General features: G+C 40.5%; 1 protein-coding gene across 1 annotated transcript in view; it reads right to left on the bottom strand.

Annotated features, from left to right (window-relative positions):
• The window catches only part of kcnh2b (potassium voltage-gated channel, subfamily H (eag-related), member 2b), a 207,567-nt gene that overhangs the window by 177,144 nt on the left and 4,667 nt on the right, over positions 1–25,756 (bottom strand). Inside the window, exon 2 of the mRNA XM_062379857.1 lies at positions 2,061–2,291. Coding sequence (XP_062235841.1) covers positions 2,061–2,291 — 231 coding nt within the window. The remainder of the gene's footprint in view (positions 1–2,060; positions 2,292–25,756) is intronic.

Below are 25,756 nucleotides of genomic sequence, written 5' to 3'. Positions count from 1 at the left end.
TGTTTTTTTCCATCTCTCACGCATTGGGTTTTCTTAACTTTTTAGAGCTACACTGTTTTCCTGCCTCTTTGTCATCTTTTTTTTCAACTCAGTTTGTTTAAACTATTTCTCTTCCATCCTTTCCTCCATCTGTCTCTTTCACTCTATCCTCCCTGTTCGCTTCCTCCTGCTGTCCTGGTGTCTATCTACAGGTGGAAAATGTCCAGCAGATGCTTTGGCCATAGCCCAGGGAGTTTCTGATGGCAGCTCTTTATCACCATGGAGGCTGTCCACCATTGCAGAAACCAGTGTCCTATTTCTTGGTCCTGGTCCAGTTGGCAGCTGTACAGACATACACTCCTGCCATCTGAGAGAATTCTACAGGGTTTCCCCTGTGTACTTTCCTGCTAAAGTAAATCTTCCTGTTAATGTCACTTAAGGTCAAGTGTAGGGCTTTAATAATTCTCGTACCGTAATCGCGGTCCACACGTCAACAGTTTCCCAATACGCGAAGACAGAACCGTGACGCATCTCCCTGCCCAACCCCCTATGCTGCCGTAGCAGCAGTTGCAACATGCTGCGTGTGTGCGTATTTTGGCAAATCACACTCCAATCCAAACCCCGCGTAATCTGAACGAACACAAGAAGTAACTTGTAGCTTCAGAGCAATGAATGTGGAGGTAGGAAAGGATCTGTTTTACCTTCGCAAAACTGCGTTGTAAATTCTGTGTGTTGTCTCCTTTTCTCTGAAGTCAGAGTCAAGTGGAAATGAGGTGTTGGAGTCAGGTGGACTGTTTATTACCTCTGGAGCTACCCTAGAGCTGCCTGCCGGCGCATGCGCAACTGATTGATGGACTAGCGTGAGTGCCCTGTACATATTTTGTATATAGGCATGCTGTTATTATTGAATCTGAATTTAATTTCCTGAGTTGTTGTTTTTTGAAGAGCCATGGTAAAACCAGAACGGATTGGTTTTGTTTCATCAGTATTTCGTTGTTTGAACTGTATTGAAATGTACTGGGCTTGGGGGGGAGACTAAAACAGACTTTCTAAATACACGGATTGAACTCTTGATGTCGTGACTGTAGGACAAACACACTCAAACCCCTTAGCTCTTTCCTATTTGGTAAGTTTTGTTAACGTGGTTTGTTGTGAAGTCAAGTCCAACACGAATACCAAAAAAACTAACAGGGGCTAACCTGTGGCTCAAAAAACAATGTCCGAAGTGAACTTCTGTCTGAACGTCTCTATTTCATGCTGTTCTGTTTTAATTTTGACATGTGACATTTTGACTTTTGTATGATTGTGCAGAATGTTCGTTGTTTTACAAGGGTACTTAATTAAGGTAATGTATTAAGGCATTATCAAACTGAATATATTAATCAATGCATCACATTAGCTTTCTTTAAATACAATGTAGAAACAGACTGAAAGTACCATAAAGCATTTTCGGGACTATCTTTCTCAACTTAAGACATCTTTACTCTGACATGTTGCAAGGGATAGGTTATCAAAATGGATTCAGTAAACAGTAGTAGGTTCCCTCACACATAACAGCTCACATAAAAACATTGGCTAGAGGGTGCCAAATGTTTTGTACACAACACAAACATGTATTAGGTATAGCGCCAAAACCATTGGCAACTAAAAAGGTAACATCCCACCATACATTCACTGACAACTTCCTCGAGTAGAGTTCTCAAAATCACTGTGGCAGACAACTCATATAACACAATATCTAGAAGGGCACACTTCCCAGCTCTTCATCTTTCAACAACAACTTCCTCCTTCCAACACCAAATACAGACACACACACACACACACACACACACACACACACACACACACACACACACACACAGACACACTCACTATGACCTTGTTTTGGGTCAAATCCATAATTATGAATCTAAATAGACAGAGGCTTTCCTTCCCAAATAAGCACATAAACTGTGCTGTCTTTACGCTGGATCATCTCCATATTTATCTCCTGTACAAGTCAACAACTGGAAAGCATGTTAACCCTCTCCAATAACCACACAGCCACCTCTCAAGTCACTTTAACTTTAGTTTTATCCTACCGTCTTTGCGGTAGAGGTTGATTTCCACTTTCCTCTCCTCTGACCCCAGCAGGGCCTGCGCCATCTGGGCAATAGCCAGTCGCTTGGTGTCAGGTCCGTAGAGAAAGTTACACGTGCATGGCTTCTGCATGATCTCAGCCCGGGAGTAACCACACATGTGGCAGAAGCCATCGTTGCAAAAGATGATGGCACAGTTCTCCACCCTGGCATTGGCGATGACAAACTTGCGACCTGGGGGTGGAGAGAGATTATTTATATATATATGATATATTTTTACTTTAGTTTTCTCCAGGATAGGAACACAACCATCAAATCAATGGTACTGTGGGTGACAGAAGAAGCAATGGACACATTGCAGGTGGAAAATGAGTGAAGTAAAATACAATGTAATGATTTTAAACCTAACACAAAACCAGCTTTAACCAGATAAAACTCAGTACTTCCCCAATCGTAAACAATATAAGTGATACAACTTATCTTTCCTGTTGCTGTATGAGTCTAAGTATTTTTCCTTATGCATCATGAACAAAACTTGATTTTAATTCTCCTTACAGGCTGACATGTCACCTTCAGAATAACAAGGTCACTTTCAAAATAAAAGTGGTGAGTCAATACATAATAGTGTGAATGTATTATTTTATATAACGGAGCAAAAATGTAGGAACGTTTACATTTTAGTCTCTTTTTTAAATGATAGTAATGATTAATTTTACTGTTAAAGTCTGTAATGGTTTAAAAAGTGCTTCGCTCCTTTTCTTGTCTCAAGACTTCATCTTCATGCCAACTCAAAGGAGTGTGTTTGTGTGTGTGTGTGTGTGTGTGTGTGTGTGTGTGCGTGTAGTTTTGCATATGTGTGTTTATAATTGTGGTTAAAAGTGTAAGGCACAGATGGAACCTTGGTCACATCGACTTCCAGAGAGCTCTGATATGACTCCCTCTCTTAACCACTTACTGTAGAAGGAGCCATTTAGCTACATGGCTTCTGCTCAATGTCAAAGGATGATCTTAATGCACTCAGAGTACAAACATAACCACAGACATACTTACTCATACTTCATTACCCTGCACTCTGCCTCTTTACTTCCAATGAATTGTGAATAAACCACTAGGCTCCACTTTTTGAAGGGGACTCATGTGTTTCTTACAGTAGCACATACAAACAACATAAGTGTGTGCTTTTGCATAAAGGCTGTGTGCACATGTGACAGTGTTTGTGCTGCATCAAGGTGATTGTGTGTCGGGCTGATAGATGGCTTCCAAGAGTTTTAAGCTTCTGAGAGGCCCCCCTTACTTACACTATACCAAGCCCAACTGTGAGAAATACTTTTAAATAGGCCTATGGATCGTTAGTGGGACTAAGGAAAATTTTTTGACATCAAATGATAAAATTAATAAATTGATGAAAATTGGCTGACTGTGTAGAAAGACTTTGCGAAGGAAAAATTACATGAAAATCTAAATTAATTGAGGTATTGATAAAGGATTGCAATAAAATGAAATATAAGCAATGTAATGAATGGAGGGACATTTGGAGAAATCGACCAGGTTCAGTAGTGTTTCAAGAGAGGTGATGTGTCTGCGGTAGAAGAATGGGACCATATTTCTCAGCAAATATGCAGCATCAAAAATAGACTTTTCTTCAGAAACATTTCACTCTGCGGTGAAAATTCACTTTCTATTCATTATTTACCCCTGTGAGGGAAAACATTTTAAATCAGATTATCAGATAAAAAAAAAAAAACAGCACACTATTTTACTAAATGAGCCTGAAAATTAAACGAAGAATTAAAAATTAACACACAAAAAAAGAGGCATACGTCACTACCTTGGAGTTTCTGGGTGTTTCAACTCAATCAGCAAACATCATTCTTTTGCAATGCAGGAAGTTTATTAAATATAATGGTGAAAAATCCTCCTCCTCTGCAATTAAATCAAAATTAATGTAATTTCAATGTGAAATTTATTTTTCACAATTCTTTAGGGTTGTTCTGTCCTATATTTTTCCAAAATATGTTTACTTTACCCTTAAGAAATGGATTAATGGTAATTATCCTGTGATATTACTTAACGTATAAAAGTTTAGACAAGCAGGAATCTTGGGGGGGAGTTGTCCCTATATTCCATATCAGCGTATTGTATGTTCAATATTCATTTATTTGTGATTATACCGCAAAGCTGATGATGCAGCAATGCAAGTGTGTAACCCTCCAAGGTAAAGGCATTACAAGTCCAAGCTTTGATCATGGCTCCAAAAGAGATTCATTGTCCAAGCCTTATCTCTTGCTATTACCATAATGTAAGACTCATGTCTTATGTCTTATGCATCCAACATGTAGATGCCCCTAACAGTCTCTGTGAATGTTTTCAAACCCATTTGAAAGTTACTAAAAATGCCACATTTTAAAAGACCAGTCCATTGTAAACATAAAGGGAACTTTTTTCAGTAAGATTTTACATAGGGGAGATGTTTATCAGAGAAATATTGTCTGGGAGTCTGGGATTGAGGAGTCATTAACATTGTTAAATGTATTAAAATCCATCAGTATGATTATTCTTGCAGTTGACAAGCCAAACAGGTCCTTAATGCCCCCTGGGTCTAAAAATAAAAGCCTAGAGCTCTGGGTAATTTCTTGGGAGACTGTTGACAAATCTTCCTCAATGATTCCAGCCATGAAAAGTAAACTCTGAAAGGTTTAATTCCTCCAGTTGTTTCAAACTTCATTCACAATAAACCTTTAATATGGGGCCAGGTAACAAGGATTTACAATGTTTGTGATCAATTGCCATCAAACGAAATGACGACAATGAAGCTGTGTTTCATGAATCAAACATTTGTAATTGATCACTTACTTGTAATGCCATTGAAATGGTTTGAGTCAATGTGTCCTGGTGAAAGCAGTTAAGAGAGTGTTAAGAGGTGCTGGGACATTTTAATTTGTAATTTATTTGACCTAAACACTAAACACAACCTGTCTATGTTGATTGGATGACTCTATCTTCACATATGAACGAAACGGAAACCATAGATGACCAAAATATTACTCCTGAGTTGGGGTCCAAAAGAAAAGGAGGAGCTCATTGGCTTGCATCCACACTCACCTAGGTACTTGTCAGCTTACAAAAAGTGCAGTGTAATAATATTGCTAATAATTGGGACCGATTGCACAAACTTCATTTTCAGATGGACCACTAGGTGGCGCTATCACTAATAATGTGTATGCAGTAATAGTCCTGACTTGATCAGGTCAGGGCTCTGATCATGTGACAGTATTTTGGGGGCGATTGCTAAAACTTCATTTTCACAACGACCACCAGGTGGCGCTATCACTATCACTTCATACACACTAAAACAGGAATCTGATCAAGAGCCTATCACATTGTAGTACAACAGTTCCCCCCTGAAAGACAAAGAAAATAAAAAAAAAAATGTAAGCCCCGCCCACACTGGGACTTCAACTGGCCACCTCTGGGTCACTGTCCCTCTGCTCTAGTGACTGCGCCACATACAGTGTTGATCAACACCCGTGAAGTAGTCTAAAAATATACTCTGGCCCCCCTCCCTCTGTGTGTGTGAGTCACTGATTACGCCAGGTGTGCGGGAATGAGAGGGAGACATCAGACCTCAGGAGAAGGTCCCAAACAAAATGCTCTAATTCAAAATCAATAACTCTTTAACTATAACAGTGCATTGCCTAGTGGTGCCTGCTAGGCAATGCCTGCACCACTAGGCACCCATAACTATACTCCTCATCTAGATGACTGATGAAAATATAATGTACAAGATATCCACAAAAAAGTCAGTGTGAGAGCTCTTTTATCATTGCAATAATTGTCCTTATTGTATAATAATAATGAGGGTCCTACGCAATACAGCAGGCTGTGCCATCTATGGGAGCAGTAAATAGGACTGATCAGGAAGCTTGATTCACCAACAATCCACTATCTACAATCTGTCAAAACCTTCCACAACATGGGGGTGGGGGAACGGCTCACCAGTCATGGAGGGCCATGGAGGGTCAAGTTTGCAGGTTTTCCATCTGACCTCCTCTGAGAAGAGGGAAATGATTCATCTGTAATATCGCCCACTAATGAGCCTGGCTAGAAATTAAAAAACCTCCTGAAAATTGACTCTCTATGAGACATTGTTGGTCACCACCCTGCAACAGCCATGCCAAAATGACTCCCTCGGTCCCTCACTAATCTTTTCATATACAAGAAACGCTCAATAATGAATGTAGTTGTCAGCGGTAAATTGAGAATTTTGACACCTTGTAATCATCATAATCGTTATCATCACTGACAGATGCAATTTTAAGCAACAGTAATTTACATCACATCCATAAAATGTGATGCACTACATTGGAGGGATTGTTGTTGGATAGTTGTGTATTTGAGATGGACTCACAGTGGAAACTTACTAACGCAGAATTTAGATTCAGTAAAATGTAACTTATGGCCAGTAACAAATTGCTAAGGCATGGTGCACACTAGAGGATCTTCAACTCTTAAAGGATTTTAAAAACGGTAGAGACCACAGACATTTTATAATGATTTAATTGTATTATAATCTTCAGAACTAACACACACTTTACCATTTGGCCAGAATGTGGACGATCATTACTTCCTGTAAATTCTGTTTCAGTAGCAATTTCCCCTCTGAACCACCACATTGTTTTATATCCACTCAAAGGAGGTTTGCCTGCAATATTCAGGCATATCTTTCAAAATCACCCTTTGGCAAAAGACACTTGGGATTCTTGTACACCCATATTTTTTTTTTTTTTTGGGGGGGGGCGGGGGTATTTGCTATTTCAATAATTTTTCAGAGATCCGATGAGGAGGCATCAAACACAGACTCTGAGGGGAGAGAATAAGGATTGGCTATTGTCATTGGCGATTGCAGGTTTGCTCAGTATTCAGCCAATTGTGAAACATGTTTGATATTTACGGTTCGAGATCGGGAAGGCTCCGACACAATCGCATAAAGAGATAAACAATTAAGATTATGTTGTGACACATTTAGGCAGATAATCAGCTCTGATTGGCAACTAATAGTCAATGCTCCCGCAATAGTCGGGAAGGGGAATCAGGTCTAAAGTCTGCCGGATCATGAGCACTAGCCCTAAGAGATGGGATGCAGTGGTGACCTGGTGGGTGGGCACACACCATCAACAGCAATATCTCTGGTTCTCATCTTGCATGAGACCTTTATTGAATGTCATTCTCCATGTATGCCCCATCATATCCCTGCTTCCCAAGCTCAAGATCTGTCCTAACACATACGTTAAGCTCTGTCCATTGATGCCAAACTCTCCCAAGACTGTTCATGTTGTACCTACATATCCTTTGCAAGCTGCCTCACCCAATTTGAGCTAAACCTCACTCCTCCACCTCAGCAGACCTGAGCAAAGATCTGTGAAATTACAAGCTGCTCTCTGGTGCTGCCAGAACAAAATTTGCTCTAAAGTCATGCCGGTGAGAAAGGAGGAGAGACTCTATATATGCTGAGTGGACTACTATCTGAAGTGTATTCACAACCTTGGCAAAGGTCCTGGGAGTAGGTTATGTGTCGTTCATTGCCCCTATTATGAATGAATGAATGAAATTAAAACTCAAATTAAAAGTCCATGCACTGAGGTGATTTTTTTTGGTAAGTTTTTGTAATGAAGACTTAATTGGACTTTATTATTAAACAGCTCCTGAACAGAAATCATTTTTAACAAGTAAGAGGGTGGACGGTTATTACTTCCTGTAAATTCTGGTTCAGTAGCAATTTCCCCTCTGAACCAGCACATTGTTTTATATCCACTGAAAGGAGGTTTGCCTGCAATATTAGGGCATTTCTTATCAAAATCACCCTTTGGCCAAAGACACTTGGGATTCTTGAACACTCATATTTTACACCACATTTTTTTTAATGAATTCTTCCACTGCTGCTGTTATTTTTCTTATGTTTAAACTCCTTTTGAAGGCTGCAAGCTCAATGATTTGTCGATGTTGGAAATATTTGTTCATGAATCAATTATCAAGTCATAACTTGTGTGTGTGTGGGGGGGGGGGGTAGGGTTAGGGTTAGGGGGGGGCATATTTACTATCTCAAGAATTTTTTGTGAACTGATGAGGAGGCATCAAACACAGAGTCTGAGGGGAGAGAATACGGAGGGAATGCCGTGAGATACAAAGCAGCAAGACCCAACACAGTGTGACCCTGAGTAAAAAAATAAGAAGCCCAGACACAGCTTGTAACAGAGGCTGATTAAAATGCCTCTGATTGAGAGAGAAGTTGGGAGGAACACATTTCCCCAGCATGCTACAAGGCTCAGTATTTACACAGTAACCTAGTTTTATATAAATCCTCAAATTAAGAACAAATGGCAAATTAATGAATAAACATTAGGAGAGAGGAAATAACATGGGGAGAGCGTGGCCTAGGGGATAGAGCGGGTGCTCTGCAACAAGAAGGTTGCCGGTTCGAATCCCACTCTATCCCTAAGTGTCCTTGGCAAGATACTGAACCACTAGATGGCCCCTCATAAAATGATGAGTGTTCTAAAAATGTAAGTCGCTTTGGATAAAAGCGTCAGCTAAATGACATGTAATGTAATGTAAACACGAAGGCTCATGTATGCCCATGTAACATTTTCGTATCTATGTTTGTCATGCTGTTCATATTAAGACCAACAAAAACTGTCCTAATTAAGCATAAGTTTTGTCAATTAAACCTACAAAATATGTAATAATAACAAAAACAATAAGAATATTAATAATTATAATTGCTTCACACTTTTCTTGAAATAAACCTATAAAACAACATTGAATTAAATAACAATTAAAAAAAATTGAATTGAATTAAGTGAAAGTAAATAAATGAAATAAAAATCCACCTGAAAAGCTAAAAGCTTTAAAAAGGAAAATAATTTTCCTCTGTCTGGTTTCGCACTAAAGGTCTTTATAAAGGCCCATACCCCACTTTTCTACCATTTTTCAATAAAACCACCTTAGTAGTTTTTAGCATAATCCTCTCACCGATTAACAAACAGCATTTACAACATAAGCTCCATGGTGGAGGTGCTTATAGCATTTTGGTTTCATGTTTTATTCATCAAAAACAAACGATTGTCATTAGACAGCAGCATCAGATTAAATTGATTACACTCAGAATACACAGAATCATGTTGTGCGGCTCATTTGTAATAATTTGGAAAGCAGTCACAGATGATCTACAGTGGTTATTGGAGGACTTATTGATAGATATGTTCTTACAATCTACTTCATCTCTTTTGCTCCATGATGAATGTTGATACACTCATCATGCCTGATGAGATTGATGAACTAAGCATCACGATAAAACAGAAGTTGTGTGTAGAGCCACCAAGGACTCTTGCATCTTGCTCACCCCCCCCGTAAAAACACCCATCAATCAATGACATGCGACAAGAATCAAAAGTGACTTTGCCCATTTCTTCAAGAGAAAGTTAACGTCTGTCAACGCAGTGCTCCAGATTGAAAGCATCTGTGCCCTTGTCTCCCTGTGTTAAGCAGACGATTACAGCCTCTCCCTCCCCTTCCATCATACAACCGACATATCATCAATCAAAGTCTCCCATCCCGGATTCAAAAGGCTGTTTTCCTGGGAGACATAAAACTGGTGGAAGGGCTTATTCAGATATTCATGGCAACAGTGGAGATCAGTGATGTGGATGCACTTGATAGCCTGCCGCCATTCATTAGTGGCGGCAGCAGCCATCGGAGGCCCATAAAGCCTGATGGGTTTGTCTGGCTGCAATGAGCACTGGGTATTACGAAGGCAGAGCTGTGTGTGTATGTGTGTACATGTGTGTATGTTGTACATTTCATTTTCCAGCCTATGAATACGTGGTTTTCAATCACTGATAATGGCCATAAGAAACAAGTCGATGTGCCCCCCCCCCCCCCCATGTGTGGTTAACTCTTTTGAAGAGCCCGTCTCTTTTAGAGTGCACAAGGATTCACAGAAAGTGATGAGGCATATTTGCATGAACGTGCACATTCACACATACAAACACATAGAGATGAGATTAAAAAGGAGCAAAAAAAGTAGTTGTGATACATAAATATGTTTCCCTGTATAACAGTATTGTAAGAAAACCACAGGGTGAGAGTGGGTTAGGGACATAAAACAGGAGAGTGAAAAAGAGCTTAAACAAGCATCTCAAAAGAAAACCTTAAAAATCTAAAGACAAGAAAATAGAAGAATTATGATAGATGAGTATAGGCTCATTTATGCGGAATGTGTAAATGCATACCCAGGATCCTTTTTGTCTATATTGTTGCATATGTATGAAACATGTTATGGACATTTTCTTAATAACTTCTTAGTTTTTGCTTACAGCAGACATTTCAATATAGCGTACAGCTTAACATTAACTGTATGGTGCACCCACTGTCTAGCATATGAGACCATTGTCTATTCATGTCTTGCATGAGTTGATCCTGAGATCACCTGCATTCTATAGTGACCTTTATCTCTACTCTGGTTTAACTGTGTTTGTCCGTTGTTTGAAGAACTCAGCTCAGCTCAACCTCACCATACATGATACTATACCCTCTCCAACACATTCAGGATGCAGCCTATAAGTCACACATTTACAGACGATATGCTCCAGACATAGAACAATACATTCAAACACACCCCTCTGAGGGTTTTTGGGTCAGGAGGTAACCCACACAAAGACACCTAAATATGATCACAGACACCTCACTTTTCATTTCACTTGCAACCTCCATCTTGCCTGTGTGATCCTTTCTGCAGAAAGCTTTTACCAAAAAAACGTACAACTTGTCTCAGAACCTCGCTTGTTGACCAATTTCTACAACAAACACACCAAAACGAAGTACCACCCCCCAAATCCCATTTTGGGCAGTGAAGCTAATAGTTCAAGCAAGAGCATTAGAAGACCGGGGCAGGAAATTTGGCGAAACCTTTTGAGGAGAGACTTTATATGATAATACTTTAGGGACAAACTGCCACTTTTGTGTAGGGGTATATCCAAAACCACCATTGTTAGAAACCGGACTCTGCGCTGCCTTCTAGTGGATGTATTGCTTAACAATCATGCCAATGTAAAGTAGGCAGTAAAGGTAACATTGTTACAAAGATACATACTTCTTTTCATATAAAAAAGCAGCATAGATGAGCCTTAGCTGTATTTAGATAGTCACACATTTATGTGAAAAGGAAGATGGACAAAAATAGAATAACAGGAGAGAGTCTGAAAAGCAGCTTGCTCAGTGTTTGTGCTGCTCAGATTTTAGAGCGCAGCTGGACATGGAGGGGAAGATATCATAATTCCACCAGGCAGGGGGGCAGGACAGTATTACTTCATGAAGTAAACACCCAAGAAAACCTTGTATATAAAAAATATGTAATGAAGGAAGAACCAAAACATGTTGCTTTGCTTAAGTAACGAATGGCACTAACTTCAAAAGAGACAAAATAAGGTTGATTGATGCTCTACAATGAAGGAAATGACAATTGAAAAGAAACTAAATTTTATATTTAATGTTGGTAAAGGGACACCTTTTCAGTTATTTCATTCAGTAATATTTCCATACCATAACTATGGTGTTGTCAGGGAAATATTGAGCTTACAGTTGAGTAAAAGCAAACAGTAAATGTCAGAGAGCAACAAGATGCAAATTGCATGTATGTTTCATGTATCAAAGTGGACCTGTCCATCCCCCAACCTCCACAGCCTCTCATCCTCCTCACATCGCATCTCACATTGCCACTGAATAATAACACACTAACAATGTGCTGTGAAACTTTCTAAAATTAGTATTATTAAAATGTGTATGATCCCCCTACTGTGTTAACAAATTGGAATGAAGTGACAAATACTAATCAACACCACGAAGGTGGGGTTGTACAGTACAGGCTGCTCATCAATCAGGTAATTTCATTATCACTGATATTTTCACTGAAACACCACTAAGAGCTTTGTCATTGTTAGAATATGGCCCGGGGTATACTAAACATGTTCTCTAGTCACGACAGTGAGCATACTGTAATCCAAGACCCCTCCGTTCGTCTTTGGTTGGCGCGGCAGCACTGACCACTCCACTCCTGCTCTCTCAATGCAATTTCACTCTAATGAGCTTTTGAGGGGAGATTGCAGATAGGGAGGCTGATTAAAGACCAGCTCAAGCTGCTGCTCCTCAAGAGGAAAACACCATTTCATATTCCCACAGACACACGCACACACACACACACGCACCCACGCACACACACGCACATACAGACACACAGACACACACACACACACATAAGATCTTAGAGACACGTTCTCATAAACCCACCAACGCAGACTGAATAATTCACTAAGACCAGACCTTGGGGGCTTTGCAGTCTGCCAGTTTGTGTGTGCTTGTGCATGTGCATGTCAGTGAGTGCGAGTGTGTATCTGTGAGGATGTGTATGTGCTTGGAATCTCCCTGAGTACACTGCGTAGGCGGATAAGGAGGGAAACCCATATGCTAGAAGCAAAAGTCAACATATCAGCTCTGTGGCTGCAAGCACAGAGACGGAGAGATAAGGAGGAAGACTGAGATGATGGACAGAAGATAGAGATAACTGAATGGAGGAAAGAACAGGATGAAAGGATGAAAAAAGGGGGGCTAAAAGAGAAAAAGTCAGCAGATTGGCTGGTTTACTGGTGTAAACGATGCGAAATACAGAGACAGGCTGAAGATTTTTTTGGGGATCTAACCCACTTCTAACTGGGCAATTGCCATGGAAACCAAAGATTTGACACATGCTACATTCTCCAGCACAGAGAGCTGGCACTCACAATAAATCTAGTAAAGCCCTTTATATGCAGTGTCTCTTACAGCAGCCAGCTAAGAGCTCGGAGCCCAGAAATATCCAGTTCCTACTAACATTTCGGCAGAAATCAGTATCAGCCCATTGATACTGAATTATTGGTACTGGGTATGATATGAACACGACAATGAAGGACATTTTTGTTTTACTTTAGTGTGTGCATCGTGATTTTACTCATTTTAAATGTGAAGCTTTCCATCTGTAGCCAAACTATTGTGGGTAAACTCCTGTGACTTGTTTGCCACCATGAGAATACATAGGTTATCATCGACTGTTATCTAAAGATGAATGGCATGAATTATTGTGTTAATTTTGTGGGAGCAAATTCAACAGTGGCTCTGTCATTGTTGATCTTTGAGCGTTAGCATTTTTGAGACTAGTGCAGACTTCTAGTGACTCGATGTTCTGACAGTCCAGACACACAAGGAGTCTCACTGGAAGCCTCTGGTAGTCCCTGATGATTGAATCATTTGTGTCTTATAGTTTCTCATCATTCCACATTGGTAAAAAGTGAAATCAGCTTTGAGAGCAAGGTTCAAAATATCTAACAATTATTAATTTAGCTAATGTTAGTTAAAATTGACTAGATATTCATCACTAAAAAGTATTTAAAGGGTCAACCATATTTTCTCACACCTGTTTATATATATTGTATGGTTTAACCCTTTTTTTTTTACTGATTTAGACTAAGTATATATGTTGCCCTCGGTCGTAGCCATTTAGATTTCCAGAGAAATCATGACCAGGAATATCACAGTCCACTGAGTGATATGAATTGTAAGTGGGAGTTTCCCTCTCACACTATTATTATCTAAGCATCCGAAACACCTAAAAATGTAAGTTATCTGAGAGAAAGTGATTAGTCATCATTTAAAAATAAAGTATTTGGTATCAATCCAACAATCACATCATTTTGAATAGCCAAAATCAATAAATCATAATTTGCTTCACAAGGTGTGACATCCTCTGCCCTTAACCCTCGACAAGAGAAATTAAAGATTACGGTGAAACAAAAAAACTTTATAAGGGGGAGGAATCCAGAAACCTCAGAGAGAGTCCCGTTATGATCCCTCTCCCAGGACAGACAGAAGCACAATGTGAAACAGAGCACATCAATAAAGAAGTAACATTTATATCAACCATGATAGTACTGTTTCTAGCATAAATTGCGAGCTTTTTCAATGTAGTATTTATACAAAAGAAAATGTCTTACAATGATGATTGGAGCAGCAATGACAATCAATGGAACAAACATTACACATTCTTTTTGCAAGTGGAAACATGTTTGCCATTAGGTATCAATATAAAAATTTACCAATTCCAACTTTATAGACTACATTGCTAAAACGGGCAAGGTGCCGATGACACCAACCCAGTTTCCAGGTGCCATCCCACAGTCTGGAAAACCTCCTGCCTGAGTCGGTATACTCCTGATTACCATAGACGGATTACCGCATGGGCAAAGTGGGCGTGTGCCCAGGGCCCCAGAGCCAATGGGGGCCCCTGGCCTTCAGAGTTTTTTTCTTTTTTTTTTTTTTTTTTTTTTAGTAAAAAAAATAAAATAAAAGAATAAAAAAATATATATTGGAATGGATATGGTTTTGAAAATGTAGTATGATAATAAAATAATTTGAATTTTTGAGAAATTATAAGATTAAATGTGTGATGACACAATGACGTACGCACGCTGGAGGTCAAACGTACAATGCGTTTTCAAAATGGAGAATCGAGCGCTGAGTGGAGCAGCTAAAAGAAAGCAAAGGAAAGAAAAAGAAGCCAAAGATGTCTCTTTGTTGCAGCAAATTCCGTCCATCTCCTCATTTTTCACCAGAAAAGTGAGGCAAGGTGATGGTACTGACAGCAGCGGTGTCAGTACCACAACTGCAGCGGACAATGCTAGCACTAGCATTACTACGGCGGGCAGCAGCCTGGCGGTGGCGGCCGAGACAGGTCAGACCGAGGTAAGTCCTGTCACATCGCCAGTGGATGAGATATTGGCGGCCGGGAACGAACCTGAGAGTGCGGTACAGCAGAGGGATGATGATGAAGACTCCTGGTGTGAAACTGTTACTGATCCTGCGCTGTGGGGAAATATATTCAGTGGCAAAGTAAAGAGTGTTCTTATTGAAAGAGGGCCCTCTTCATTTCACAACAGATGAAGGAAATATCCTGCATCGACGAGAGACTGTGGACTAGGTGGTCGGGTTTGTTCATTAACTAATGACATGATGTGCAGTCACCTGCCAAATGGTCAACTAGCACCACGTGAATGGTTGGTGTATTCACCATCAACTGGACATGTCTTTTGCTTTGCCTGCAAAATTTTTGGGGCAACAAAAAATGCATTTGTGGACGGTTTTTGCGACTGGAAACATCCACATCGCATTTCAGAACATGAGAGGAGCCCAGTCCATATCTCCAACATGCTGACACTGATGCAGAGGATGAGTGGATCTGGCGCAATCGACTCAGCGCTGATAAAGCAAACTTCGGATGCGAGGGAATATTGGAAGGATGTTCTCCGACGTGTGGTGGCAGTGATCAAGTTTTTAGGAGAAAGAGGACTGGCATTCAGAGGGAATGACGAGCTCATTGGATCGCCAAATAACAGCAACTATTTGGGAATATTAGAGTTAATATCCCAATTTGACCCATTTCTGGCAGAGCATATAAAAACATATGGCCAGAAAGGCAGAGGGAGCGTCTCATATTTGTCGTCAACAATATGTGAAGAGTTTATTGACATGATGGGAGAAAAAACCAGGCAAGTAATTGCAGAAGAGCTCCGTGATGCAAAGTATTTCTCTGTCATTGTAGATTCCACTCCCGACCTCTCTCATGTTGATCAGTTAACATTTATCTTCAGATTTGTAAGCAAGCAAGGTAACATAGTGGAGCGTTTCCTGGCATTTGAGCCAATTCAGAGCCATACAGGCCAAAGTCTAGCAGATTGTGTGACTGCCATGGTGGAGAATCTTGGGCTGGATTTATCTAACTGTAGAGGCCAATCATTCGATAATGCCAGCAACATGTCGGGCCGGTACAATGGAATGCAGGCACATTTGAAGCAAAAAAAAAACATTAATCCACTATGTGCCTTGTGCTGCACATTCTCTAAATTTAGTGGGTGTGAACAGCATAGAGGGAAGCAGTCTAGAAGTGGGACAGTATTTTGATTTATTACAATCCTTGTACACATTTTGCGCAGGATCCACTCACAGGTGGGAGCGAGTTTTTCGGAACTCTGATATTCACATAGACTTAACATTAAAATCACTGTCAAACACTCGGTGGAGCTGCCGAGCTGACTCGACTAAAGCTCTTTGGCAAAACTATGTTAAAATAAGGGGGGCATTGGAGAGCATAGCTGAAGATGAAACTGAGAAAAGAGACACCCGAAGTGAGGCCAGGACACTTGCTGTAAAATTAAATAAACTGGAAACTGCGTTCATGGCTAATTTCTGGAATACAATTCTGGCTCGTTTCCAACTGACAAGTTTACAGCTCCTAAAAGCCGACATAGACCTCATGACAGCTGTGCGCCTTCTTAAATCTCTGCATGATTTTGTATTAGCACAGACTTTGAAAGGGAAGCCTTAGCTGTGCCAGGCGGGTCCCAGACGTACAAATATGACCTCCAGCGCACCAGAAAGCGCAAACGGTTTGAGGATGACAGCGCAGAAAAAGATGCGGTATTTGATGGGAAGGGCAAATTCCAAATTGAAACATTCAATGTGGCTATCGATAAGTTAGTCAGCTGTCTCAGTCACAGAATTGATGCATACAAGCACCTGTGTGATCTGTTTGGTGTTCTTTTCATGCTGAAAAACACACCTGACTGTGAGTTAATAAACAAAGCGAACTCACTTGCCTCTGCCTATCCCGCTGACCTGGACAGCAATCTTGGAAATGAACTGATTCACTTCAGAGCTTTCATCAGATCAGATGGACAGAATGTGCCTCCACCGAAATGTCTGAAAACAATACTTGATTGTGGATTACAGTCAACATTTCCTAATGTGTACATTGCCATAAGACTGTATCTGACGCTTCCTGTGACAAACTGCGAGGGAGAACGGTCATTCTCTCAAATGGCCAGAATAAAAATTGAACTAAGGACAAAAATGACCCAGAGACGCCTGAACAGTTTATCACTCATGGCTATAGAGTCCGAACTCGTTCGAGACATGAACTTTGATGAGCTGATAAAGGACTTCTCATCAAAGAAAGCCCGGAAAAAGCCTACGTTTTAGGTGAGTCTCACTGTGGTTTTGTGTGGTCCTAGCTGTGGCTCTTTAATGATGTTGATTCATGTTGCCTTTATTACTTTAACGATTTGTGTCATATGGTTGCCTATATTTTAATTAAGGTGTGTTTTACTCTATAATACTGCGAGGACTGGCTGTGCGCTTGCTGTCTCTCCCATAATATGTTTATTGTGCTGTACGTGGCACGTGCCAAATAAAACAGACCTAAAATTAGTTATTTTTGTGTGGTTGTGTGTTGCCCGGTGTTATGTGCGTAATGGGAAGCCGCCGTTCCGCGCGCACTGTTTGCGTGTGTAGACAGGGGCCCGTGGCGAGTTTGTGTCCAGGGCCCATGGTCATGATAATCCGTCTATGCTGATTACAGTCAAACCCCACTCCCTTCCCCTGTCACAGCGCCAGAAAAACCATTATACCTAACTCTCCTCTGGTGTTCTGGGCTTGGCAAACGCATTAACAGCATTTCACCAAAATGAAAACGCTACAACAGCACAAGATATCTTTATAAAATGTATTAATATTTTTCTATTCATTAGAGATGCTTGCCTAACACTGCCGGAAAAGTGCTGATGTCATTAGTGTGCGATAGCTGACAGGAGGATTGGGGGGTCCTGTCATGTTTTGACAGTCCAAGCATTTATTATAGTCCACTTAGTGTTGTATTGTCATGCAGTGTCTAAACAGAGTGCATAACCAGTAAATATGCTTACATTTATTTACTGAACATAAAAGTGTTGGGGAAAATACCTGCTGGCATATTATATCCTGTGTCAGCTCTTCTTATGGGAGATACACAACAAGTATTTTACTACGACCCTTTCACTTTTCATAAATCATGCTTCCCCTGAGGGTTAATATCACACAGTAGATGAACAGCTAGCCTTTTCCAGACGTAGTGTTTAGAGGTCTGCCCAGAAGGTTAAATTTAGTTTCATCCTTTTTCGCTCATGCCTTTAAATGTCCCTCAGCAAACTTGTTTGGCCTGATTGATGGAGGGCCGCTGAACGACTGTCCTTCATCTCTGTTGAAGTCTTCTCTAACTCTAGCTGTTAGTTAGACTTAGAGTTCTCATCCCCTCGCTGACCATCGTGCCTCTTGTCGATGACTCAGTTTGGCAGTTTGGTACAACTCTATACAAGTCCTTGTGGTCCAAATTTGTTCCCCTTACACAATTGTTTCGGTCACGATGCTACTGCTTTTTGGGACCACATATACATTGGACAGGTCTAATCAATTCAATTTAGACGTCAAGACACATCTCAAGGAGAATTAAAGCAGGGTGCATCTGTTTTCAGTTTTTCACAAGACAGAGTGGATACAGCCGAACAAATAGGACATAGAACACACAGTTATAACCCACTATGGGCAGCATCAGCAAGACTGTGAACAAAAAACTCATACCATTATGTTGCAATACTTTTGAAACTGAAAACTCACTCAGAAGGTCACCTGACTCAAATCTTTGTTTCCCTCCTTCCTCACAATTTGGGATTCAGTAATACAGTGTGGCACTTTTCAGAGAGTCTGCACCAGTCCAGTCACCCAGCAGTCGTTAAGAGTGATAATCCCATAATCACTGCAATCCTTAATGGGCTGATTCGCTCCGAAGTGTCTTTAGCTACAGTGTGTACAGCGTCTCCCCCTGCCTTAACGAGGTTATGCAGATGTATGCAAATTAGGTTTAATCCCTGGGACTAGGGGGACTCCGGGTCTCTCAGTTAGATGCCCTTTTCTGGCCCGCCGCTCTCGGGGTGGCACAGGGAGTCCGGAACAGTCGGGAGGGAGACAAAGAGAGAAAGAAAGTGTGGATGAGAGAGGTGTGATGGGACTTTTAGAGGAGCCACAAGGAGGGAGGCTTGATGAATGGGTAAGGGTTCAGCTAAAGTGCTGAGAGGAGGACAGGAAAATCCACGGAGCTGCCAGAACACGCGCGCTATCCCACCTGGATATGTTTTGCCCTTTTATGCAGACGTCTGTAAATAACTTAAGATGGGAAGGGATTCACAGGAGTATCCATGCACTGTACACTGAGCCTCTTATTGATCACAACACTCATTTTTACAGATGAAACTCAAGCGCTGGTTAGGGTAAGGGTTAGGGGGATGAGTGGTCTAGAGCGCTACCTGGACACAAGTCGGAGCCTGATTATCGCCTGGGTGAGGGAGTGTGATGTAAGGACCCGAAACACTCGATGATACCCGGATTTTCATAGATGATTTGTCCAGGTTGCATCTTGAGGTGTCTTAAAGATCGATGAGAGGGACGATTGGGGGGGAGTCGGATGAATCAGTTGCATATTGTAGCCTGCTCTTGAAAGCATTTCAAGGATTACCAACCCTAGCTTTAAAGCATGGCTATAACAAATACCACATCATCAGAGTAGATGTAAACATATTTATATCTGCATTTATGGCTCAATATGCAACAATCTAAGAAGACTACAACCTCAAATATTACATTTTTCCAGAGTTTAATAATCAAATATTCAGCTTAACTGCCTCATCCGGTCAGTGTGGTCACAATATGACTTATTACAGAAGGTGCTAAATCCTTAAAAACTGCTCAAAGGTATGCAACATGTGTGTTCAGCTGAACCTCATAGTAAGATGTTGAATTAGAACAACATGTTTTAAGATTCTTAAAGCTTCAGAATACACAAAAGAAAGCATACTTCATTACTTCCTGCACTGGCATTGACTGGACCTGAATTACTATGCCTTACAGAAATTCAAACATTTAGGTTTTGTTGGTTTTTCATGTCTGTTAAATGAGTTATTCCTATAGGGGAGAGGTGTGGGCTAGTGGTTAGAGTGCTGGTTCTCCAACCAGAAGGTTGCCAGGTCAAACCCCACTCTCTCCCATATGCATGCCAAAGTGTCCTAGGCAAGATACTGAACCCCTAAATGGCCCCTCATGAATGTTGAGTTGTGAGTCGCTTTGGACAAAAGCGTCAGCCAAATGACATGTAATACCTGAAGTTCTGATTCAATACACAAATATAAACCTGATTGGCGTCTAAAATATCATTTCGAGTACTTACCTGCCCACAAAATCCTTTCATTATCTACTGTAAAACTGTTTCCTCAGCACTTTTACTGTGTACTGTTTTCATGTTGTACCATGAAAGATGCTTGGCCCGCTTTCCAGTTTCACATCGGGATATGGAATCAACATCCTGATCACCTCCTTGAGCATCAGCTGACAAGGTTTTTTTTTCATCATCGCTGGGAAAAAACAACAGTAAATGCAGAAATTCTGCGTTTCATGCTGCTGTCTTTGGGGCACATGTTTTTCTAACTCAGCCAATTATAATCTGATGATGTGTGGGCTAGAACTCTCTCAGTGATGCTTCTAACTTGTGTCATGATCTGAGAGAAGAAAGTGGGAGCTCATCTCCCCTGAAACGATTGCGTTGCAGCTGCAAACATTCAGATTGTTGGGGGTCTTTTTCAGAGGGGGTTTTTGTAACGCTTTTGATGCCCATGTTCTCAACGCATTGGCAGCGTTTCAAGGGTTCAGTTTCTCACAGGGGGACCAGCGTTCTCTCGGCCTCTGCATTGACTGGTAAACTAGATAATGATGAAATTACAATGCAATTCACGATGATTATTAAAGCAAAGAAATAAAAACTTAACAGTGCTGCATTTGGTCCGAATATGTGTCTAAATAGATTACAATACATACTGCAAACCCTTCTGTGTTCTCCACTGGGCTGGGGGTGTAGAAGACTGTCTTCAAACTATAGGGTCACAAGTTTAATCCTCAAGAGCCAAAGCATTCATCCTTATCAAAGTGTCCTTGCCACGAAGCTGGAGCTGCTGTGTGCCACTGTGCTTCAATTCACCGGTATCTACAATAATAAGAATGAGAATCTACCACAGAACAAAATGTCTCAGGTTTTGTGCAATGTTTTCCTTCTTGTCTCACAATAATGATGGCAATCATGGCAAAATAAGACGATAAAGAGTCATGGACACGTCTTAGCACATGTGTTCATCAACAACATTATCATATCATAACATATTATTATGAGATTTACAGGTATTGACTGTATAGGGGAGATCTATCTTTTCGGCTTGAGCTGAAACACACTGTTCTGATGTTTTTTTCTTATTAGAATCAAAACAGTCTTAAGAATATGCAAGTGGAAAACAAGTCATATCATATATCATTTTGACTCTATACAACTGCTTAGAAGCAGAGCACTCAAAGGCAAAAATAACATCATTACATCAGCATGGTCTTTATCTATATGTAGTCCTGAAATCAAGCTGAACTTCAACAGTTTAAAAAAAAGATTTAATACTTGAGACATTCTGTGATAGGGAAAGGCCAATATTGTAATGAAATCTTCAGTCTCTCTTTACTCGGGTAACTTAAACGTCCTAGTTAACTCTGGTGGCAACAATATCTCTAGCTCTGGCCGAATTAAACTTTAGCCCACGACTAGTGGCTACCTCAAATTTGAGTCGAAAACCAAGCAAAATGCCTAAAAGTGAAAAAGGTCAAAAGTCTGAAAACATTCCAGAGAAAGGATTCCGACACAGGCATGTGCAAATGTCTGAGCAATCATTGATGATAAGTTTTTAGGTCTTATTCACTAAAACTGTTATTTATTGTTCAATTATGGGAGTTGGTTTAAATGATTATGTGAAGTATTTGGGAAAAAAGTATTGGTATTGGCACTGACATATGAAAAAACCCTATTCATGACTTATTTTGAGTTATCATCGATAAAAAATTACTGTTTTGCGTTTGGTTAATTACATTTTGTAAAAACTGAACCACATAAATAACAATTTGAGGATGGAAATGTTTTAATCTGCATTCAAAATATATACAAAGATATAAATGGGCCCAGAACTTGACTTGCTGCATAAAAAAAAAGCAGACATAGCCATCACATAAGCTCTCCCCCCTCAGTCCCTCCAGCAGGTGCCATGTAACCCATTTGGATGCATATCCATTTGAGATCAGACGGCAGTTAGAAACAGAAGCACAGCGGGCACCACGGAGATGGAGGGAGCTTGAAAACAGGTTGTCAAATGAGACAAAGAGCAGAGAGACAGAGGGAGCGGGGTGCAGAGGGAGGGCACTGAGAGAGAAGAGTGTTTACAAGCTCTGAGTGTTTACAAGGGTGTGCGCTTGTGTCTGTGTTTGTGCGTGCGTGTTCTTTTGTGCGGCCACTTGGTAACGTGGGGGTGTATGTGTATGAACAGGAGAGAGGGAGGAAGACGGGAGACGAGTCAGAGAGGGAACGAGTGTGTGAGCGAGACACAAGTGATTTCACACCAATAAAGTGCAATCTTGAGGCACTGACTCACTCCTGACTCCAGCAACAGTGTAGCAGGGTTGCTGTGTTAACACCCTCTGAGTGAAGCAGATGGAGCAGAGAAATAAAAGCTAACCACCGGAGAAGAAGCTCAGTGCTGCATTTACTCACTACGGGAACAGTATAGCACAGGGGAGAGCAATTATGTCGAAAAATATTCACACCACAACCTCTGGAGGAGGGACGCAACGATATAGGGATATACAGGTGGGAAAAAGGAAAATGATAGCTACATTTCGTTTATTTCACAGCCATGACAGGAGTAAAATTAGACGGAGCAAATACAAAAATAGCCTGTGGATGACGCTCCAAAATGTATCATGTGCATTAAAGTTGCATTAAGTCTTTCTTGAAATACATCCTGTTCACAAATTCTCGCTTTATACCATTTAAACGGGATTTAAAAGGGCAAATATTTCATAGCAAAATTGAACCAAAACTAAACCAGCTGTTATTGAATAGTGCTAGCATATCCCACGTTTAATAGCATGTAAGTGATTAGCTTACGAGCTAAAGTAGTTCAGCAACCCTCAAAGCACATGGGTGAAAGATTAGGTGAGTAAGATTTAGGTGAAATGATTTATTGGCGGCAAATTGTAGTTTTCTTTACCATAGAATGAACCCTTTATTTTCAAATACTTTATATCTGCATCGGGAGCAGGTCCGCTCTCAGTTTTTTTTTACAGTACCCCAAACTGGACAAACTAAAAACCTTTTGAATTTTCATGATGACTGATGGCTACCACAGGTTCTGTTTCATGTTTGGAAGGGGTGGGTGAGGTGAGGGGTATTCAGCTGCAACATAAAACTTTAACACTAGATATAACTCAAGTCTACACATTGGACCTTCAAGTATTTCTTGTAGAACTTTACTTTATGGAAAAAATTGTTTAAGGACATTGGTTCCCAATGTTATAGACTTTCAAAAACGTGTGATATAATCTTGATTTGGTTTAGAGATGTTTGATATTGCTGTTGACCTATTTTTACCATCTGTCAATTTCAGAAATGAAAAGCTCACTCATTCACACCAGTGAAGAAAAGGGTTATTCAGTAATCTGCTATTTGTTAGTCTGCCTGTTGTTGACTTCCCTCCCCTGAGCCCCAACTCAGGCCCAATCCCATTATTTCATGATGAATACAAAATGGATCACACAAATCACTAATTTAATAAGAAAAGCATTGTTGTTCTTAACGCAAACACAAGGAAACCTGTGTTGATTATGAGACATTTGATGAAGAAACTAGATTATTAATGAGCATGTCATGAAGGATCTTTGGACAGTGCATGGACTTGCAACTAGACTATTTTACTACACCACATAAAAAAACTATTGTTATAGTTAACAATTAGTCACTTCTCCTATACATTAAACGATTAACATCCATAACTATTTCTAAAAGATTCAGAACATAGAATACCTGCAGCTAGTTTGAGACACAGTGTACCTTCTCTTGTGTGCGTGTGTGTGTACTTGTGTGTGGGAGGGTGGGTGGTTGTGTGGGTGGAAGAGTCAGGGGGGCAGTTGCCATGGCGATGGAGTGTTTGCACAAAAGCTGTAGAATGATAGCGTCCTCCCCGGAGCACGCTGGCTTTGAGGCTTATAATTGGACCAATTGGACTAAGGTGCATAAAAGCACACATGACTACAAAATACAAGAACAGACGTGGTTGCTGGGACCTCATATCCAGGTCAAATATGGTGTCGGCCGTTGTCAGGGAAGATGACTGCACACATTGTTTGTGCGAGATGTTTGGATGAGCGTGGACATCAAAAATGGAGGATCAGGGTACAGTAAGCAGAGAGGGTTACGTGCACAGAGGATCAGTGCACAGTAAGCAGAGAAGGTCAGGGGTTAGATTTCCAAACATTTGAGAACTGGATACAGACTGCATACTGATCTAATTAGTTGATCTTATTAGATTTCCGAACGGTAAAATCCACTTGTATTTTACTAGGTTCAAATGGAACCTAGTAAACCTGTTGTTCCCTGTGAATTATGCACGTCTGTCAAGGCCACTTGCAAATGAGTATGTCTACCGAAACAAATAGCACAGTCTCCAAACAAATAGCTCAGTTTTTAGCCAATCAGTGCACTACTCAGAACGTGCCTGAATCGAAGAACACAAAGCTAGTTCTGTGAGAATCTGATTGTCGGATACATACGTGTGTTAATCCGGATTAAGATTATTCAATTGAACACGCTCCAAATCTGATCTGTGATGTTTTAGATATTTTAGGGAAGAAGCAGAAGACTGGGAGCGAATCACATCCTGATTAGACGGGAATACAGAAACAAAGATGTAAGCAGAGTAAATGCCTGCCGCATAACACAAGTAATGCTGTGGCAAATTGTAATAAAATGACAACTTGTTTGAACCATAAGTAATTGCAGTTGTTTCCCACAGCATCATCATTTGAGTCAAAAACACACACATCAGCCACAAAACCAAGTGTCTTACTTTATGCTGTGGCTGACTGGCGCACACATCGTGCAGTATGTGCACATCATATTACTTTGTATATCAGGTTGTGGAGTTAAAATCCTGGTGTCTGCAGTGGATTTCATAATCCCTTCCCACTGACTGAACACATGGGAACCGAGATCAAGCTCCTCATTGATTTTCCTCCAGTGAAAACATCTGTAATCTCCATGCAATCTCTCTTGACCTCTTGCTCATTTCTGTCTAATAATCCAATAAACATCTGTATCGCGGGAATTCATTTTCTAACAGCTACTCAACATTACTGTCTCGACTGCCTGTCTGAGTTGTATGTATCCCCCTGGTTGCACTTTGCAGTTGCTGGTAATGTGACCTTATATATCTTATAGACTTAATGGAGATTGTGTGTACGATAATCAGATTAATAAAAGAGAGCAGACATTTCTTTTATGTGATGTGTGAATCTCAAATGCATTGGGATGTGAAAACATATGCAGAAGCTTTATGATTAGTGGAGAGAAGAGTTTTTTCATGCAAGTAAAGGTACCACTTTCCAATTAAAAGATAAGCACCTCCTATTTGACATATGAGTGTTAAACGTTAAAATTTGTTAAATCAGCGTAAATTTGTGCTGAAGACTAGAAAATAGATTATAAACAAAATGATGTTAGAAAGAAGTTCAATAACCAGACCTCTAATCGGAACGAGACTGGAGGTTTCACACAACATTAGTGGCTACAACCATAGCACACTCTAAATCGTGGGTAATGTATGCCCTGCTTTTTAGAGACC

Source organism: Platichthys flesus, chromosome 21 (assembly GCF_949316205.1).
Source record: "Platichthys flesus chromosome 21, fPlaFle2.1, whole genome shotgun sequence".
NCBI classification, from domain to species: domain Eukaryota; kingdom Metazoa; phylum Chordata; class Actinopteri; order Pleuronectiformes; family Pleuronectidae; genus Platichthys; species Platichthys flesus.
This window is presented reverse-complemented; position numbering and strand designations above follow the sequence as displayed.